The sequence below is a fragment of the Dama dama genome, chromosome 9 (genome assembly GCF_033118175.1).
Source record: "Dama dama isolate Ldn47 chromosome 9, ASM3311817v1, whole genome shotgun sequence".
NCBI lineage: Eukaryota > Metazoa > Chordata > Mammalia > Artiodactyla > Cervidae > Dama > Dama dama.
This window is the reverse complement of record NC_083689.1, coordinates 74,330,763-74,348,617: the sequence shown is the minus strand read 5'-3', so window position 1 is coordinate 74,348,617 and position 17,855 is coordinate 74,330,763. Positions and strand designations below refer to the sequence as shown.

The window sequence follows — 17,855 nt, the reverse complement described above, 5'->3', positions numbered from 1 at the left end:
GGAAACCAGAAATAGAAAATATCAGATCTGACTACAGGGGACAATCAGGAACCCTATGAAAGATATGTGTGTTTCTTGAGGCAGGGTTGTATATTTCCAATGCATGGAAAAAAAAAAAAAAAATCCCTGTCTTAGCCAAACTCCCTAAGCCAATGTCCAACTTGCTTCATAGACATTATCCAAATATGTATAATATAGACAATAGCTGCTTGACAGATAGGACTTTGGAACCAGGAAGAGGAAGAGACTTTCTGGTTGGAAATATAATGGTAATCTTTATTTTCATAATTGCTGAGCATGACCATGGCTTGCCTTCATCCTAACCCCTGAGGAGAGAAATAACTGGATTCAAGCCAGTGGGTCAAGATCCAGTGTAGCACATATGCTTATTCCTGATACAGGTAGGAGGGCCCAGAGAACAGCATATTCCATAAAACCTTGGGCAACAGAGAGAGCTGACCATATGCTCTTCTTGCCACAACTACTTGTCATTTTCCACTCCCCTTCCCCCTGCAGGTGACTGACAAGCAGAAGTTTAACATTCCTTCCAACAAAAAGCCACCACACGCAATATAGCTCGGCCTGTTTTCCAGCAAGCACAGTCTGTTTCTGAGCCAATGTTTGGTGTTAGAAGTGACAGGTCAAACCAATGATGTTATTTCCCTCTCCCTCAATCACAAATTATTTTTTTTGTCACATCTTAATCCAGGGTGTTAGAAACAGGACTCTCATAGAATGAAAAAAAGAAAAAGTCTTGCTAAGGAATTCTGTCTCTTTTTTGCATATTCTCCCACTGAACATGTGTTCAGAGGAACTTCTCACCTCATCAGTAATCTGTATCTCAGCTGCCACTTCATTTTAAGGAAAAAACCTTGATTTTTTTCATTTTTTTAGAGAACACACACAGTCTTAAAAGAAGTGAGAGAAGGAAGCAATCACAAATTCTAGTCAAGGATGCACTGAGATACATACTAAGCTTGTTGTGGTCATTACCTTTACTGAGAAGAACTGAGAATGCTGAGGTTTTACAGATCTTTAATCCTCAAGGAAAGATTTATCATAATAACTAATCTATGTTTGGACTAGGAAGCATGTATAAAAACCTCTGAAATGTATACCACAAGGATCATGACCAAAGAGCTTCTCTGCTTGATGCGAATTTGTGTGAGAATCCAGATACATGCTGTAAATTGAGAAGATGCACCATCATTAAAGCCCCCAGATTAAGGTTTCACTTAATTAAATTTTAAACATGGTTCACCAATCTCTCTGCCTGTTTTTCTGTTTTTCTGTTCCATCTGTGTTTATCTCCACCAAAAGCATTATATAAAGAATGTTGCCCCGACAATACAATATCCTTTTGTACAGATTAACCAGATCTTTTAAAAATGAACATATATTGGCTTCTGCCACATCCAGCTTAGACTGAACCTGACCATCCTGGACAGCATGCCCATTACTCTGTAATAGCATTATGCCTATGACAGCAAACGAATCTACTGCTACTTCTTAAAAAGATGAAAAAGTTCTTCCCAGAGAAAGCAGTTCTCCCTCTCCCCTCAGGATATTGTTTATCATGGAATCATACTGCTGGGATTGGAAAGTCTACCTCCTATACATAGACTTTCAGAAATACTGTTGATGTGATCACTATTGTAATGTCTAGCTGTCCATCTAGAGACCTTGATTCTTTGCCTCCAGGTATGGTAGAACCATTATTGCCAAAAAACCCCAGTGCATAGATCTTCATTGAAGTTTTTTTTCCATAGAGTTGAGGTTTCCCTCTAAAGTGTTTCAATTATGCTTGAGCTATTTCACATGGAAAGATTCATAATATTGTTTTTAAAGTCACTTAAAAAAATTTTTAAACGTCTTATTCCTGTCCAATTGTAAAGGATAAAATGCATACAATGTAAAAATATGGCTCTTTTTTAGTCTTCATTTTTTGCTTAAAATTCTGTCTCTTTGTGAATTGTTCACTCTCCTCCACTAGATTTTATAACATATTTATCACAGTTAAAGTCTTCGTCTTCTGATTCCAACATCTGAACTACTTCTACTGACTATTTTTTCTCTTCATTGTAAATCACCTTCTCCTGTTTCTTTGCCCATCACATAATTCTTGGTTTCATGCTGGACATTGTATATAAAAGAAAAAAAAAAGAATGAAACAAATATTAACTCCTTGAAAAGAGCATAACCTTTGTCTTCAGACTGCTAGTGTGAAAAGTTGATTCAGTTGGATCAACTAACCTATAATTGAACTGAATCTGGGATTTGTTGGAACTTTTGTTAAATTCAGTTCACCACTTGCTTCAAAGATTTGAGGGCAGGCTCGGAGCTTTGCCCTCATCAGGGCTTAGGATTTCATTATTAGTGAGAATCTTGAGTTTCCTCTACATTCTACCATCAAGCTGTCAGCTTTTAAAATTGTTGGAGATCCTCCTGTTTTATGACACAGCCATCAATCTTTTAGGTTTTTATGCTTTGTGAAATCTCCCCATCATATGACCCTGCCACAAGGCTGCCATCTGGTAGTAGATACCACCTGCCATTTGGAAGACTAATGCCTTAAAAAAAAAAAAAATGAAGCATTATGTTTGATGAAGGCCTGTGCTCCTTAAAGTAAGTCTCTCTCAGATCTCTTGGCCCACCCACCACAGATTTGGGCACTCTAACCTTGTACACTTGGTTGGAGTGCTATAGTAAAGAGTTGACAGGTGAGAGGGTTCTTGCTTGGGTTTGGGTTTGCTCAGGATTCTAATCTATCATGCCATTCCATAGCAGGCCATGAAAAGATTGTTACATATTGAGCTTGTTTCTCCTTGCCCCCATCTATGGCAGGTTTCTCTCTTTTTCTACCATGTCTTCAGAAGTGAAAGGAGTGGTGGTATTCTTTTCTCCTAGGAATTGCTCATCCCTTTCTTTTTGTTTTATTTAAATTTCTTTGCATCCTCAACTCTCCAATGACTTTTTTAGAAATAGGATTTTGTGACCTATCTAGTTTCATCTTACAGTCAGGGTGGGAGCAGCAGTCTCTTAAAACATTCTCTATTCTAACTGGAAGCAGAAGTCATACATAAAAAATTGAAAGTTGTCTTTCTTGTTCCCCAGGTGCATCCATAAGCATGTGTCTATAAACACACACACTTTTATTCATTTATTCATTCATTTCTTTCTCTCTGCCATATGTATTTAACTTTTAAAATAAATGTTTAGCCTGCCATGCATGTGCTCTACAACATTCTCTTTTTTCCCCAATAGTATGTTATGTGTATATTTCCCTACCAATACAGGTGAAATTACTACATTCTTTTGAACATTTGTTTTCCATCATATAAGCTGAATCATAATTTATCCAAGCAATTTCTTACTGACGGACATTTAGTCATTAAGTATTTTAATATTATAAATACTGTACTTGTGAGCAATCTTTGAAAAGGTATGCAGGGTTTTATGAGCATTTCTAAAGTTGAATTTCTCAAACTAAAATAACTAATTTGAAGGTGTTTCCTACTTCTAAAGACTGACATTAGTTATTTTTCCAAATGGCTCTGTGATGTCATTATGACTCTATCCCTCCACTGTGAGGGATATCCCTCTACTGTGATTCCCTTCTCACTTGTTGACAAGTGTTGGACTGTTTGACCAATAGTCCATACTTACATGAAAGCCAGAGATCACAATAATCCAAACTAGGTTCTATGGAATGCTAGTGACATGAATATCCTATTAAAAGGGGTTCTGTGATCAAGTTAGATTAGGAAGCTCAGTATACACTAGCTACACACCCTTTTTAGAGATTCAGAGTATATTTCAATACACTAAAGACTTTGTGAAGCCATGAAGAAGAATGATGATCTTCTTAACTTTATTTAACCTAGTGTTTTCCATACCTATTGATCAAGTAACTTCTCATTGCCTATTATATATTGACATCCTATAGAAAGAATGCAGTATCGGACAGACTGCTCTAAGTAATTGTTTCCTTTAAAAATAAATCCAATATTCTTGTTTCTTCTATCTCTTTCCTTGTGATTAGACTTTGAGCACTTTTCATGATAAGTTACCTGTTTTTCCTAATCTCTGAGTCACCAAGTCCAGAAAGACTACTCCCCCCTCAGAGATGAGGACATGTCCTACTTGTTAGAATTGTTTATAAACTAAAAATAAGTGAACTTTAAAAGCAGAGGACCTGATGAGCTCTCCCATGAGTCAATAAGGCATTCCTGATCTAGGCAGTTCTCTTGATTATTAAAGGCTTAAACAGAATGCATGTATCCAACAGAAGGAAAATTCAGTAACCTTATTTGTAATAAGGTATCAGAAGAAAGTTGTACAGTTAGACAAGTGAGACTATGTGCTAGGTGGTCAGCATTAACTGCTTAATCCCAACCGTGATGCTAAGAAGTTCCCCTGAATCATCTTACTGACTTCACTCAACAATAGACCAAGAAAATACTATTTTTTTTTTTTTTTTTTTTCTTTAGGGCATAGAACAGTATACGCCTTTATTAGATGAGCTAAGACAGGAGTGAAGAGGGTTTATTTGCCGTTCCGGGCCTTGATCTTCCTCAGATAGAACTCGAGCTCTTTTCCCTCTAGCACATAGCCGTCTGCTCGGCCACACTGGCCTGGTCTTGAAGCGATGCATGCAAGAAGCTTGCCCTGCTGGAACTGCTCCTCTAGGAGACTGCTGCTTTTCGCATTCTTTTTCCTCTCATCGTATTTCTTCTGAATTTTCTTTGATCGTTTCTTGTTTAAAATCTCTTCCTCCTCAGGAGTCAGCTTGGCCCCCTTCTTGCGGCCCAGGGGCAGTGCATAGTGGGGCCCGTACCACTGTCGGTACGGTGTGCTGTCGATGAGCACAGTACAGTTCTTCACCAGCGTCTTGGTGCGGACCAGTTCGCTGTTGGATGCTTTATAGACAACATCGATTATTCTTGTCTTGCGTGTACAACACTCCGAGCCCCAGGAGAAGTTCCCCACGTCCAGCCTCAAGGCCCGGTACTTCTTGTTGCCTCCCCGCACACGGACTGTGTGTATGCGGCGGGGGCCAGTCTTGGTGTTGGCAGCGGGGCGTCCCGGCTCATACTTCCGCTTCTTGTGGTAGGGCTTTCTCTTGCCCCCGGTCTTACGGCGCTTGTGCCAGTTGTCCCGAGAGATGCCCATCGCTCGGCGCTGGCTGGAAAGCGAAAATACTATTTTTTTGTCTGAACAGATAAAGAACCATGCACCTACTGAAACTAAAAACAAACAAAAAACCCCAATTCATTTAAAGTCACAAAGAAAAACAAATAAGTGGCAGAACTAAGATCTAAATTTGCCTAATCTCAAAGACTGTCTTCAACCACTATAATATTCTGTCTGCTGAGTGTGTGTGGGTGTGAGAGAGAGACAGAGAAGGAGAACAAAACTAGCCAAAGTGTCTTTCCTAATGTGTCAGATTCACTAGAATGAGAATCAGAGACTGGAGGCCAGACCAGCAGGGGTAAGATTTCCACTGTGAGCCATCCGTCTGGATCCCATTCCATACATTGTCCCATTTCTCCTCTGGAGCTTCCATTGACATCGGTTGTAGACTCAATGGTAGAAATATGCACTGCAGATAAAGGCAATACAGAGCATCTCCAAGCTAAGGGGGAACAAAAGTCCAGAGAGTTTCAAACATAGAAATTTGGCTCGATTCCTAGTGAATTTGGATTATCTGAATTCAACACTGTTTTCTCTGTGGATAACCAATCAATGTGAGTATAAAAGAAGGCTTAGCTTAATCTTCAGCTGGAATCACACTTGACAAAGCAAAGCACAGGTTTTCAAGGCTCAAAAAATATTAGGCCTACTTGATCTAGTTTTATGATTACCATTTGTCACATGCACAAAGCATATTTATTCAGCAAACATGTATTCGGCACTTCACTCTCAAGCACCATGTCAGTTGCCACAGTGCTGACACACACACTCAGTCATTGGAAAAAATTAAGGCACTGACTGTTTGAGTGCTTCTGGGAAGATTATTTTTAAAAAATGGAAGATTAAAGAAAATATAAAAATGTATACTACTAACTTTTGACATACAAATAAACATTAGCAGTAAGTAATTTAAATGGCATCAGTGAGATAAAATTTTACATTAGAAATCTCATTCTGATCCAATAGATATTTGCTGAGCAACTCCTACAGGATAGATATGTGTTGGGTTTGGGGAATGTGTGGGATGTGTAGGACAGTTTTCAACCCCAAATAGCTTACCGCTCAGTGGGGAAGAAAGACAAAAAGGAAAAAAATGATAACCGCATAAGAGGTATAATAGTGGTATAAACAAACAAACAAACAAACAAAAGTGAAGAAAAGTACTAAAGAATTAACCTTTGTAAAAATGCATAAAAGCTAGTTGACATCTGATATTGGTCTTTGGAAATGTTAGTAAAAATTGGATAGGTTACAGGTAAGTGTCCTCTCTTGCTGCTGCTGCTGCTGCTGCTAAGTCACTTCAGTCGTGTCCGACTCTGTGCGAGCCCATAGACGGCAGCCCACCAGGCTCCCCCGTCCCTGGGATTCTCCAGGCAAGAACACTGGAGTGGGTTGCCATTTCCTTCTCCAATGCATGCATGCATGCTAAGTCTCTTCAGTCGTGTCCGACTCTGTGTGACCCTATCGACAGCAGCCCACCAGGCTCCTCTGTCCACAGGATTCTCCAGGCAAGAATACTGGAGTGGGTTGCCATTTCCTTCTCCAAGTGCCCTCTCTTATCAAAGAGGAAATCAGGCACAGAGAGAGAATGTAGGTTGCTGAAGAAAGTCTTTGACTCCCAGGCTAGTGCCTTAGGCACCCTTTGTTAGAGATATTCAAAGAAGGCATGTGTCCTCTGGTGGAAGTCTCACCCAGGAAGCTGCTGTATCTGATTTTCTACTGCACATCTTCTTAGGTTGGGGCGATCATTTGTGAGCAGGACCAAGTACTTGCCTAATATCAAAGGAAAATGCAAACAGTTTGAAATAAACAATTACAAAATGAACAGAGGGTACTTTCTTGAAAACTATTTTACGTTAGAACAACCTGCAAAGTGGCAACTGCTGGTGTTGACTGAAAACCTCTCCCCTTCTTGGCATAACCGGAATGAAAAAAGTGGCCCTCTATTTCTGCCCAGTCACTGCTCAGAGGTTTGTTCAGGTACCTCTTGTTTGTGGTGGATATATCTCTAGGGCATTAAGAGATACTATCTTTTCCAGGAATTAGTTTAACCCTCCTTATTAGTCACAAAATAATGAAAACTGGAAAACCAATATCCAGCTGCTATTCAGTCCGAATCCCTTTTTGGTTTTAGTCATTAGACTACAAGATACGGGGACAAGAAAGTTGTAGAAACTAGATGGGAACCTTATTAAACAGGTTTGTGAATTTCAACCCCAAAACTCTACTTCTTAAAGTTTATCTGGAGAGGTTACTCAGAAAAAGAAAACATTCATTGTATTAAACTTGTAAGAGAACTAGTTATAATAATAGTAAAAACTGTGCAAACATCTTAAATATCAAATGGTGGTAAATTAGATCAACTTTTAGAACATTTAACAGCCATTAAAAATACTAATGAATAGCTATATAGTTTCATGGGAAATTGTTTAATATAAGGTTTGTTTTCTGACGTGAAGGCCAATAAGCTAAAAATTTTATAGACAATGTGACTACATACTCTGAATACTCTACATACATACTACATTCAATTTCACTAGAATTGAAAATATTACAAACACCCTTTTAGTGCTAGCTAAGCACCAAGGAAAGTAAGTAAAATCCTAAAGGGTCGAAACCAAAAATATGACCAAAGAAGAGAAAGCATGGGTATTATTCTGAGTGCCTGAAGTGAGTTTTGAGGAATGGCAGATGCGGCTGGTAGTCTCTATAACATAAGAACTTGATTTTTAGTGTGCAGAAACCAACATCTTGAGTCTCAACTATTTGAGGAATTTTGAATTAAGCTCTCTCTATAAAACCAATCATTTCAAAAGACTCTAACTTCAGGGAAAGTCTAGAATTGAAGGGGAAAATCTGCCCATCAAAAAAGGGACACTGGAAGTTTATGTATTATACAATGTCCTAAGCTCAAGGAAAAGTATTTTAAAAAAACCTCTGAAAATTCATAATGAATCCGTCTTCACTTGTGTTTGGAGTTTGATTCTTTTTAGAACTTTATTTCTTGGGCTGCATTGGGTCTTAGTTGTGGCATTTGGGATCTTAGTTGTGGCGTGTGGGATTTTTTTGTTGTTGTTGCAGCACCCTGAGCTTCTCTTTAGTTGTGGTGTGCAAGCTCAGTAGTTGGCATGGACTGAGTCGCCCTGCAGCATGTGGGAGCTTAGTTCTCTGACCAGGGATCAAACCTGTGTTCCCTACATTACAAGGCAAATTCTTAACCACCAGACCACCAGGGAAGTCCCTGGAGTTTAATTTTTATACCATCTGCTTGAAATGCATACACACAAATGGTCTTGGGATCTTCTGCTTCTGGAGGAGCCAAAATAGACTTGCCTCTTTCCATGAAAGCTCAGAAAATTGGGCAAAATATACAAAACAGTTCTTTTCAAATAATGAACACAAGGTAGTGTAGGCCTATGGTTCCTAATAGAAGGGAAGAAAATGAGGTAAACGTTTGATTGCCCCAACTTCTGCTTTTAGTCATTTCCTGGACCACAGAGAAGGGAGAAAAAACCCAAGCAGGGCTCAACGGACTCAATGATTGGAGTAGACTGAAGTAGGGGTTCAAGAAGGCCAAGGTGAAAGGAATTTGTGGGCTAGGGCGCCAGAGAAGAGGAAACTACAGAGAAGGAGTTCCAGACATTTCGTAGGGGCCCCTTTGATTGTGTTGTAAGGTGTGTGTATTTGTGATCAGTAGCGTCCGACTCTTTTGCCAACCCGTGGACTATAGCCCACCTGGATGTTGCTGAGTATCAAAGTGTACATGTGCAGGATGAAACTACATGAGACCAACCAAAGAAAAACTCGGGCATCATAAGCTGGCCCATTCAGAGCTCATACAAGGCTGGGAAATAATACTGTTCTGAAAACTTGGTGAAGAGTAAGCATTAGATACTGACTGTACTGGGTAGCAACCCCATGAGACCACACCCTACACACTTTAGTGGGTGGGATAACTTAGCCCTAGAGTAAAAGTTGCTTTAGACTATAAAGAATTTTTAAAATACAGTTCAGAAAAATAATGTGACCAGCAAATAATTAGCTGACTGTTAGAACTAAGTTCAATACTCTTTAAAAGGAGACAAATAATCCAGATATTCAACAATGTACAATATTCACAATGTCGAGCATTCAATCAACCCTAATAGAGTTAGAATTAAGCATGATAATGGGACCCGTTTCCAGGAGAAAAATCATTCTATAGAAACAGATCCAGAAATGACAGAGATAATGGAATTAGTAGTCAAAGTCCTTAAAATAGCTGCCATAAATATCCTCAGTGATCTAAAGGAAATTTGAACATAGGAGAGAGATTAAAAAATATAAAGAAGAAACATGATTTTATAACTGAAAGTACATCATATTTAAATAAAATATGCACTAGGTGGGAGTAACAGCCAATTTTATACTGAAGAGATGATTTTGAAACTAAAGTCAAAAGAGTAAAATTATTCAAACTATAATGCAAAGAGAAAATAGTGGAAGAAAAAAAAGAAAGATTCAGTGACCTGTGAGACAGTAATGAGTCAACTAACCATATATACTTAGAGTTCTAGAAGGGGGAACCTGCAAAGGAACGTTTTGGACTTTTTTTTAATGATGAAAACTATAAAATTAAAAATCCAATTAACTCAGTGACCTCCATGGAGAATGTATAAGGAAAACCACACTACAGCACATCAAAATTAAATCTCTAAGTTTTTCCAGTGGTCATGTATGGATGTGAGAGTTGGACTATAAAGAAAGTTGAGCACCGAAGAATTGATGCTTTTGAACTGTGGTGTTGGAGAAGACTCTTGAGAGTCCCTTGGACTGCAAGGAGATCCAACCAGTCCATCCTAAAAGAGATCAGTCCTGGGTGTTCATTGGAAGGACTGATGTTGAAGCTGAAACTCCAGTACTTTGGCCACCTGATAGCAACAGCTGACTTATATGAAAAGACCCTGATGCTGGGAAAGATTGAGAGCAGGAGGAGAAGGGGACGACAGAGGATGAGATGGTTAGATGGCATCACCGACTCGATGGACATGGGTTTGGGTATACTCTGGGAGTTGGTGATGGACAGGGAAATCTGGCGTGCTGCGGTTCATGGGGTCGCAAAGAATCGGACATGACTGAACGACTGAACTGAACTGAAGAGAGCCTGTAATATAAAGGAAAATCTTAAAAAGCATCAAGAAGAAAAAAGACATATTACCTAGAAAGGAATAAAGATAAATTATTAATCAAAAAAGGATCATGTACTGGAAATTCCTCAATAGAACTACTATAAGTAAATTTAGGAATGTCACAGAAAAATATAGAAAACTCATTTGTATTTTTAAAAACTGGAAAAATGATTAGAAATAAAATTTTAAATACTGTTTACAAAGATCAGAAAAACCCATTAAACAAAACGTTACCTAAAATCTCTGCTGAGAGAAATTTTTTAAACTAAATAAATAGAAAGACATGTTAAAGTCATTAACTGGAAGACTCAGTGTTGTTAAGATGTCAATTCTATTGAAATGTGTGTGTGTATTCCAAACAATCTCAATGAAAATCCAATCAGGCTTTATTGTAGAAGTTTAAAACGTGACCCCAAAATTTGTATCAAAATGCAAAGATCTAACATAGGCAAAGAAACTTTTAAAATGAATAATAAAATTGGAGAACATGTACAACCTGATTTCAAGAATTACTATAAAATTGTTGTGATCAAGATAGTGTAGTTTTGACATACATGTGAACGTACAGACCAATAAAACAGAATAGATGGTCAATTGTTTTTTGACAGCCAAGGTAATTCAACAGCGACAAAAAATTGTCTTCTCAACAAATATTTCTAGAAAAATAGGTCTATCTATACAGAAAAATAATGAACTTTGGAAAATGAACTTGAATAAGATAAACTAACATCAGATATAAATCTGAAAATTTTTCTAAGGAAACATTCTTCTGTGTTTGAAATGTTAGAGCTTAAAAAATGTGAAAACAATTTGTCAAGAATAAAGTTTATTAACACAACAAATATCAGAATTAGCAAGAACTTCAGATGATAGAAGGCAAATGTTATAATATGATTGAAAAACATAATAGAAGGGACTGAAAAAATATATATATACACTCATACCCACACATATGACCTGGCAGATATAAAAAGAACCAAATGAAGTTGAAAACAAACCAGTGATTTTTAAAATTAATTGATGCCTGGAATGGAGAAGTGAACCAGAATATAGTTATAAAGACATTACCACAAAAACAGTACAGTGAGTTAATGAGATAGCAACTACAGGGTGAAAAAAAATTAGACATGAAGGAGAGACAGAGAAAATGAGAGTGGGATCACTAAAACTGTTGTCTTAATATTTCAGATTAACTAGAACGAGATTCAGAAATTGAAGTGCCATATTTAGACAGAAAATAGACAAAAATCTCAGAAAACATTTAAATATGTATATTATTTGCAAAGAAAGACTTCTCATTATAAACAGACTATAAAGAAAATGGTGCTACAGAAAAATAACTTTTAACCTCAATATATATACAGCTAGTGTAGTATTTAAAAGTGAGAACAAAATAAAGATGTTTTCAGACAAAGACTAGAAGAACTAGTAAGAGACTCCACTGAAGCAATTAGTAGAGAAATTAACCCAGTAGGGAAAAAATGGAATAAAAGAAAACTGCTGAGCAAAAAAAAAAGTGTAACGATTTTAAGAAACCTAAATAAATACTGACCATATGAGAAAGCAATAATATTTATTTAGAAGTAGTAAAAACAAAGGTAGAATTAAATTCTGGGTGGTAGTGGTGGTGGTTTAGCCACAAAGTCGTGTCTGACTCTTGTGACCCTATGGACTGTAGCCTGCCAGACTCCTCTGTCCATGGAATGTCCCAGGCAAGAGTACTAAAGTAGGTTGCAATTTCCTTCTCCAGGGGATCTTCCCTACCCAGGGATCAAACCCAAGTCTCCTGCATTGCAGGCAGTTTCTTTACCAACTGAGCTACCAGGGAAGTCCTAAATTCTGGGTAACAACTGGTAAGACAGATGGGATGGGGGCAGAACAGAGATGAGCAGAGTCAAAGAAACCTAAATTCCACAGGGGACATAAATATATAATTAATTTCAACTTTTTATGTACCCATGTTAGATTTTTAAGAATAATCATTGAAAAAGATAAAAATGCATTGAACAACATCCAAGCCAGTAGAATACAGAAAATAGACATAAGGAAAGCAAGTGTTTAACTAGAAAGTACTGAATAAAATGGAAAAATAAAAAAGTGTGTCAAATCACAAAAAGATAATTTAAACTTGCCTATAAAGATAGACTTGACATACTGGATTAAAATTGCACAAATCAATCTAAAGCTCTTAATTTTTAAATTAAGGACATAAAGTGACTGAAAGTAGAAGAATATGAAGAGATTCTAACCAAAAGAAAGTTGGCACAGCAAGATCAACATCACATGAAATAGACATTAAAGCAAAATTATTAGAAATAAAGAGGCTCACAACATTGGAAAAGTTACAATTTATCAGGAAAACTCAAATTTTCATACAACTAAGGGCACAGCCTCATAATAGGTATAAACAAGCTTACATAATTTTAAACCACAAACTTGTTGGTTTATACAAGTATAGTTGATTTGCAATGTTGTTAATTTCTGCTGTACAGTAAAGTTATTCAATTATACATATATTTATATTGTTTTTCATATTATTTTACATTATAGCTTATCACAGGACATTGAATATAGTTCCCTGTGCTATATAGTAGGACCTTGTTTTTGTTTGTCCATTCTGTATATATAGTTTGCCTCTACTAATCCCAAACCCCCAGTCCATCCCTCCCATATGCCCCCCTCCCAGCCCTGCAACCCCTTGACAACTGCAAGTCTGTTCTCTGTGTCTATAAGTCTGTTTCATAGATAGGTTCATTTGTGTCATATTTTAGATTTCACATATAAGTGATATCATATAATATTTGTCTTTCTATTTCTGACTGACTTTACTTAGTGTGATAATCTCTAGTTCCATCCATATTGCTGCAAATGGCATTATTCCATTCTTTTTTATGGCCGAGAAACATTCCATTGTGTCTATGCACAACATCATATTAATCCGTTTATCTGTCACTGGTTGTTTCAGTTGTTTCCATGTCTTGGCTGTTGTGAATGGTGCTGCTGTGACCATTGGGGTAAGTGTATCTTTTTGAATTAGAGTTTTCTCCAGATAGATGCTCAGGAGCGGGATTGCTGGATCATATTCGTTGTTGTTGCTGTTCAGTCACTAAGTCATGTGCAACTCTTTGCAACCCCAGGGACTGCAGCACATCAGGCTTCCCTGTCCTTCACTGTCTCCCCAAGTTTGCTCAAACTCATGTCCATTGAGTCGGTGATACCATCCAGCTATCTCATCCTCTGTTGTCCCCTTCTCCTCCTGCCTTCAGTCTTTCCCAGCATCAGGGTCTTTTCCAATGAGTTGGCTCTTCACATCAGGTGGCCAGAGTATTAGAGCTTCAGCATCAGTCCTTCCAGTCAAAATTCAGTGTTGATTTCCTTTAGGTTTGACTGGTTTGATCTCCTTGCAGTCCAAGGGACTCTCAAGAGTCTTCTCCAGCATCACTGTTTGAAAACATCAATTCTTTGGCACTCAGGCTTCTTTATGGTCCAACTCTTTTTTTTTTTTTCATTTATTTTTATTAGTTGGAGGCTAATTACTTTACAATATTGTAGTGAGTTTTATCATACATTGACATGAATCCAACTCTTATATCCGTACATGACTACAGGACAAACCATAACTTTGACTCTGTGGACCTTTGTAGACAAAATGATGTCTCTGCTTTTTAATATTCTGTCTAGTATTACTAGTCTAGTCTTTTTAATACTCTGTCTAGTAATACTCATAATTTTCCTTCCAAGGAACAAGCATCTTTTTATTTCATGGCTATAGTGACCATCCACAATGATTTTGGAGCCCCAGAAAATAAAATCTGTCCCTGTTTCCATTTTTTTCCTCATCTCTTTGCCATGAAGTGATAGGACTGGTTCCCATGATCTAAGTTTTTTTAATATTGAATGTCAAGCCAGCTTTTTCACTCTTTTTCACCCTAATCAAGAGGGTCTTTGGTTTTTCTTTGCTTTCTGCCATTAGAGTGGTATCATCTGCATTTCTGAGGTTACTGATATTTCTCCCAGCAGTCTTGATTCCAGCTTGTGCTTCATCCAGCCTGGAATTTTGTATGATGTACTCTGCATAGAAGTTAAATAAGCAGGGTGACAATATAAAGCCTTGATGCACTCCTTTCCCAATTTTGAACTAGTCTGTTGTTCCCTGTCTGGTTCTGTTACTTCTTGACCTCATATGGTAGCTCTGTTTCTAGTTTTTGAGGAACCTCCCTACTGTTGTCTATAGTAGCTACAGCAGATTACACTCCCACTAACAGTGTAGGAATAAAACCACAATCTTGATGGGAGATTATTGCTGCTTTCTGATTAATTTCAAGCTGAAGCACATAAAAAATTAATAAGAACATATAGAGATTTGAAGAATACATTTAGCAAGCTTGATGAAATGAGCACACAGATAACCCATCACCTAGATTAGACAATAGATATCCTTTTTAAGAATACACAGTTACTTAAAAAGTTTTCCATCCACTAAACATAAAATAAATCTTAATAAATACTAAATAATTGATATCATACTTGGCAATTTAATTAGAAAAAATTATTAAGCAGTTATTAAAAATAGCATTATAATTTTAATATTCAGACAGGATTTAAAAAATAGATCAAAGAAGAAAGAATAATAGAAATTTTTAGATAATTAGAAATATGAAGTAGTGAAAATGCTACATGTTGAACTGTAAACCTTACAAGAAAAACTAATGCCTGAAATTTTCATATTATGAAAAATGGGCATAAAAAATAAGCTAACAGAAGAGCTAGTGTATTGGAGGAAAATAAGAAAAAAATTTTAAATAGCTGATAAACTAGAAAAGAAATGGGGCAAAAAGCCAATAGTTGGTTCTTTGAAGACTTATAATAAGCCATACATACTCCTAGGAAAGTTAATGAAGAAAAGAAATAGAAGATACTATAGAGGTTAAAAAGAGATATAAAATATTACTTACAGCTTTAGGCCAATAGTTGTGAAGGTTTTTGATTACAAGATCAATTTCTTTAAAAATATAATTTATCAAACCTGATTCAAGAGAATAACAAAAAAGTTGAATGATCATTAAAAATCCCAATATAGTGCTTGCTTCGGCAGCACATATACTAAAATTGGAACAATACAGAGATTAGCATGGCCCCTGCACAAGGATGACATGCAAATTCATGAAGCGTTCCATATTTTTATGACAAAAACCACTACAATATTGTAAAGTAATTAGCCTCCAACTAATAAAAATAAATGGAAAAAAAAAAACAGAAACAAACAAACAAAAAGACCATATAGGGAAGGCAGGATCAATCTTTGATTCTTTCCCTTTATTGCTTTTCAAGATTAAAAACTTGGTTCCTTACCATCCTTCAAAAAATAAAAATAAAAAAAAAATAAAAATCCCAATATACAAGAAAAGATCTTAACCACTAAGAAAAATGGAATTAATAGTTAAAACTATCTCTTTTCCCCATCCCCAAACCCTTCTATTCATACCAAGTGAGTTTTTCAGGTAACTTTTGACTGGATGTTCAAGGAACAGATAACATCACTGAACACTTCCAATTTATATTCAAAGCTAATATAACCTAGAAGTCAAAATCAGACAAATACTAGAAGAGAGAAAAATGACTGGCCATCTCACAAATGAACATAGATTGGAAATCTGAATTAAAACTGTCAGTCAGTTTTTTTTTTTTCTTTTTTTTTTTTATTATTATTATTTTTTATTATTTTTATTTTTTTTTTTCCAGTGGGTTTTGTCATACATTGATATGAATCAGCCATGGATTTACATGTATTCCCAATCCCGATCCCCCCTCCCACCTCCCTCTCCACCCGATTCCTCTGGGTCTTCCCAGTGCACCAGGCCGGAGCACTTGTCTCGTGCATCCCACCTGGGCTGGTGATCTGTTTCACCATAGATAGCATACATGCTGTTCTTTTGAAATATCCCACCCTCACATTCTCCCACAAAGTTCAAAAGTCTGTTCTGTATTTCTGTGTCTCTTTTTCTGTTCTGCATATAGGGTTATCGTTATCACCTTTCTAAATTCCATATACATGTGTCAGTATGCTGTAATGTTCTTTATCTTTCTGGCTTACTTCACTCTGTATAATGGGCTCCAGCTTCATCCATCTCATTAGGACTGGTTCAAATGAATTCTTTTTCATGGCTGAGTAATATTCCATGGTGTATATGTACCACAGCTTCCTTATCCATTCATCTGCTGATGGGCATCTAGGTTGCTTCCATGTCCTGGCTATTATAAACAGTGCTGCGATGAACATTGGGGTGCACGTGTCTCTTTCAGATCTGGTTTCCTCAGTGTGTATGCCCAGAAGTGGGATTGCTGGGTCATATGGCAGTTCTATTTCCAGTTTTTTAAGAAATCTCCACACTGTTTTCCATAGCGGCTGTACTAGTTTGCATTCCCACCAACTGTGTCAGTCAGTTTTGAAAAGATATCTCAAAGATTAAAATACAAGTCACAGACTTGAAAATTTATTTGAATTTCATCTAACCAACCAAACATTATTATCTAGAGTCTGTTACGAAAATGTACAAATTAGCAACAATAAGAGACAAGCTAACAGAAATTAAGTCCAATTTATACTGTGTGCAAAGCACTTTGGTGAATACCCAGCTTACAGAATGGAAGGAAATGTCATCTCTGCCCCCACAATGTTCACAGTCCAGTGGAGGAATAAGAAACAATAAACAGGTAAATAAATAAATCATGTTGAATACATTTTATTATGGACTGAATTGTGTCAACCAAATTCATGTGTTGAAGCCCTAACTCCCAGTACCTCACAATATGACCTCATTCAGAAGCAGCATCATTGCATATGCAATTAGCTAAGATAAAGTTATTAGGGTGGGCCTTAATCCAGTGTGACTGATGTCCTGATAAAAAGGGGAGACTTGGATACAGAGGCATGTGGTAGAATTATAATATATGTTAAGATGAAAACAGAAATGAGGGTGATGTTTCTACAAGCCATAGAACTCCAAAGACTGTCAGCACACCACCAGAAACTAGTCCAGTCATGGAACACAGTCCTCAGTAGGAACTAACCCTGCCAACACCTTGATCTTGGACTTCTAGCCTTTAGAACTGTGAGACAATGCATTTCTGCTGTTTAAGCCACTCAGGTACTTTGCTACAGCAGCTGTGACAAACATACACATTTATTTAAAGATAACAAATGAGGAAATGTATTGGAGAACAGTGGAGAATCTTGCCTGGATAAATGGTCAAGGAAAATCTTCCTGAGAATGTCTTAGTTAAGCTGACACTGGAAGGAAAAGAAGGACGCAAGCTTGCTGAGAGTTTGAGGCAGGACATCCCAGTGAGAGAGGACAATGTAGCCCACCCAGCTAAGGTAGAGAAAAGCTTATTCACAGCATATTAAAGGGAAATAGGATTGTGGAGGCCGTGGCAGGAATTGATGATAGAATATAAGTTCTTGGGTCTTGGCCTTTTGAAGGATAAATGATG

The 17,855-nt window shown here is 37.1% G+C and overlaps 2 protein-coding genes and 1 non-coding gene across 8 annotated transcripts in view; 2 read left to right on the top strand and 1 right to left on the bottom strand.

Moving 5' to 3' along the window:
* The window catches only part of ATP10B (ATPase phospholipid transporting 10B (putative)), a 358,643-nt gene that overhangs the window by 90,511 nt on the left and 250,277 nt on the right, over positions 1 to 17,855 (top strand). For 3 of the 6 annotated variants that reach the window (XM_061151887.1, XM_061151884.1, XM_061151891.1), the window contains exon 2: positions 13,327 to 13,375. The exons of the other annotated variants lie outside the window; for them this stretch is intronic. Coding sequence is in view for 2 of the 3 variants with exons in the window: in XM_061151884.1 (XP_061007867.1) it covers positions 13,327 to 13,375 (49 nt within the window). In the remaining variant the exon portion in view is untranslated. The remainder of the gene's footprint in view (positions 1 to 13,326; positions 13,376 to 17,855) is intronic. 6 annotated transcript variants of the gene reach the window in all.
* On the bottom strand, positions 4,489 to 5,193 carry LOC133061472 (small ribosomal subunit protein eS8-like). The gene has a single exon (XM_061149481.1). It carries the CDS (start codon positions 5,170 to 5,172, stop codon positions 4,546 to 4,548), a length of 627 nt encoding a protein of 208 aa, XP_061005464.1. The 5' UTR covers positions 5,173 to 5,193; the 3' UTR covers positions 4,489 to 4,545.
* LOC133062971 (U6 spliceosomal RNA) lies at positions 15,441 to 15,544 on the top strand. The gene has a single exon (XR_009694290.1). It is a non-coding gene; the product is annotated as a U6 spliceosomal RNA (small nuclear RNA).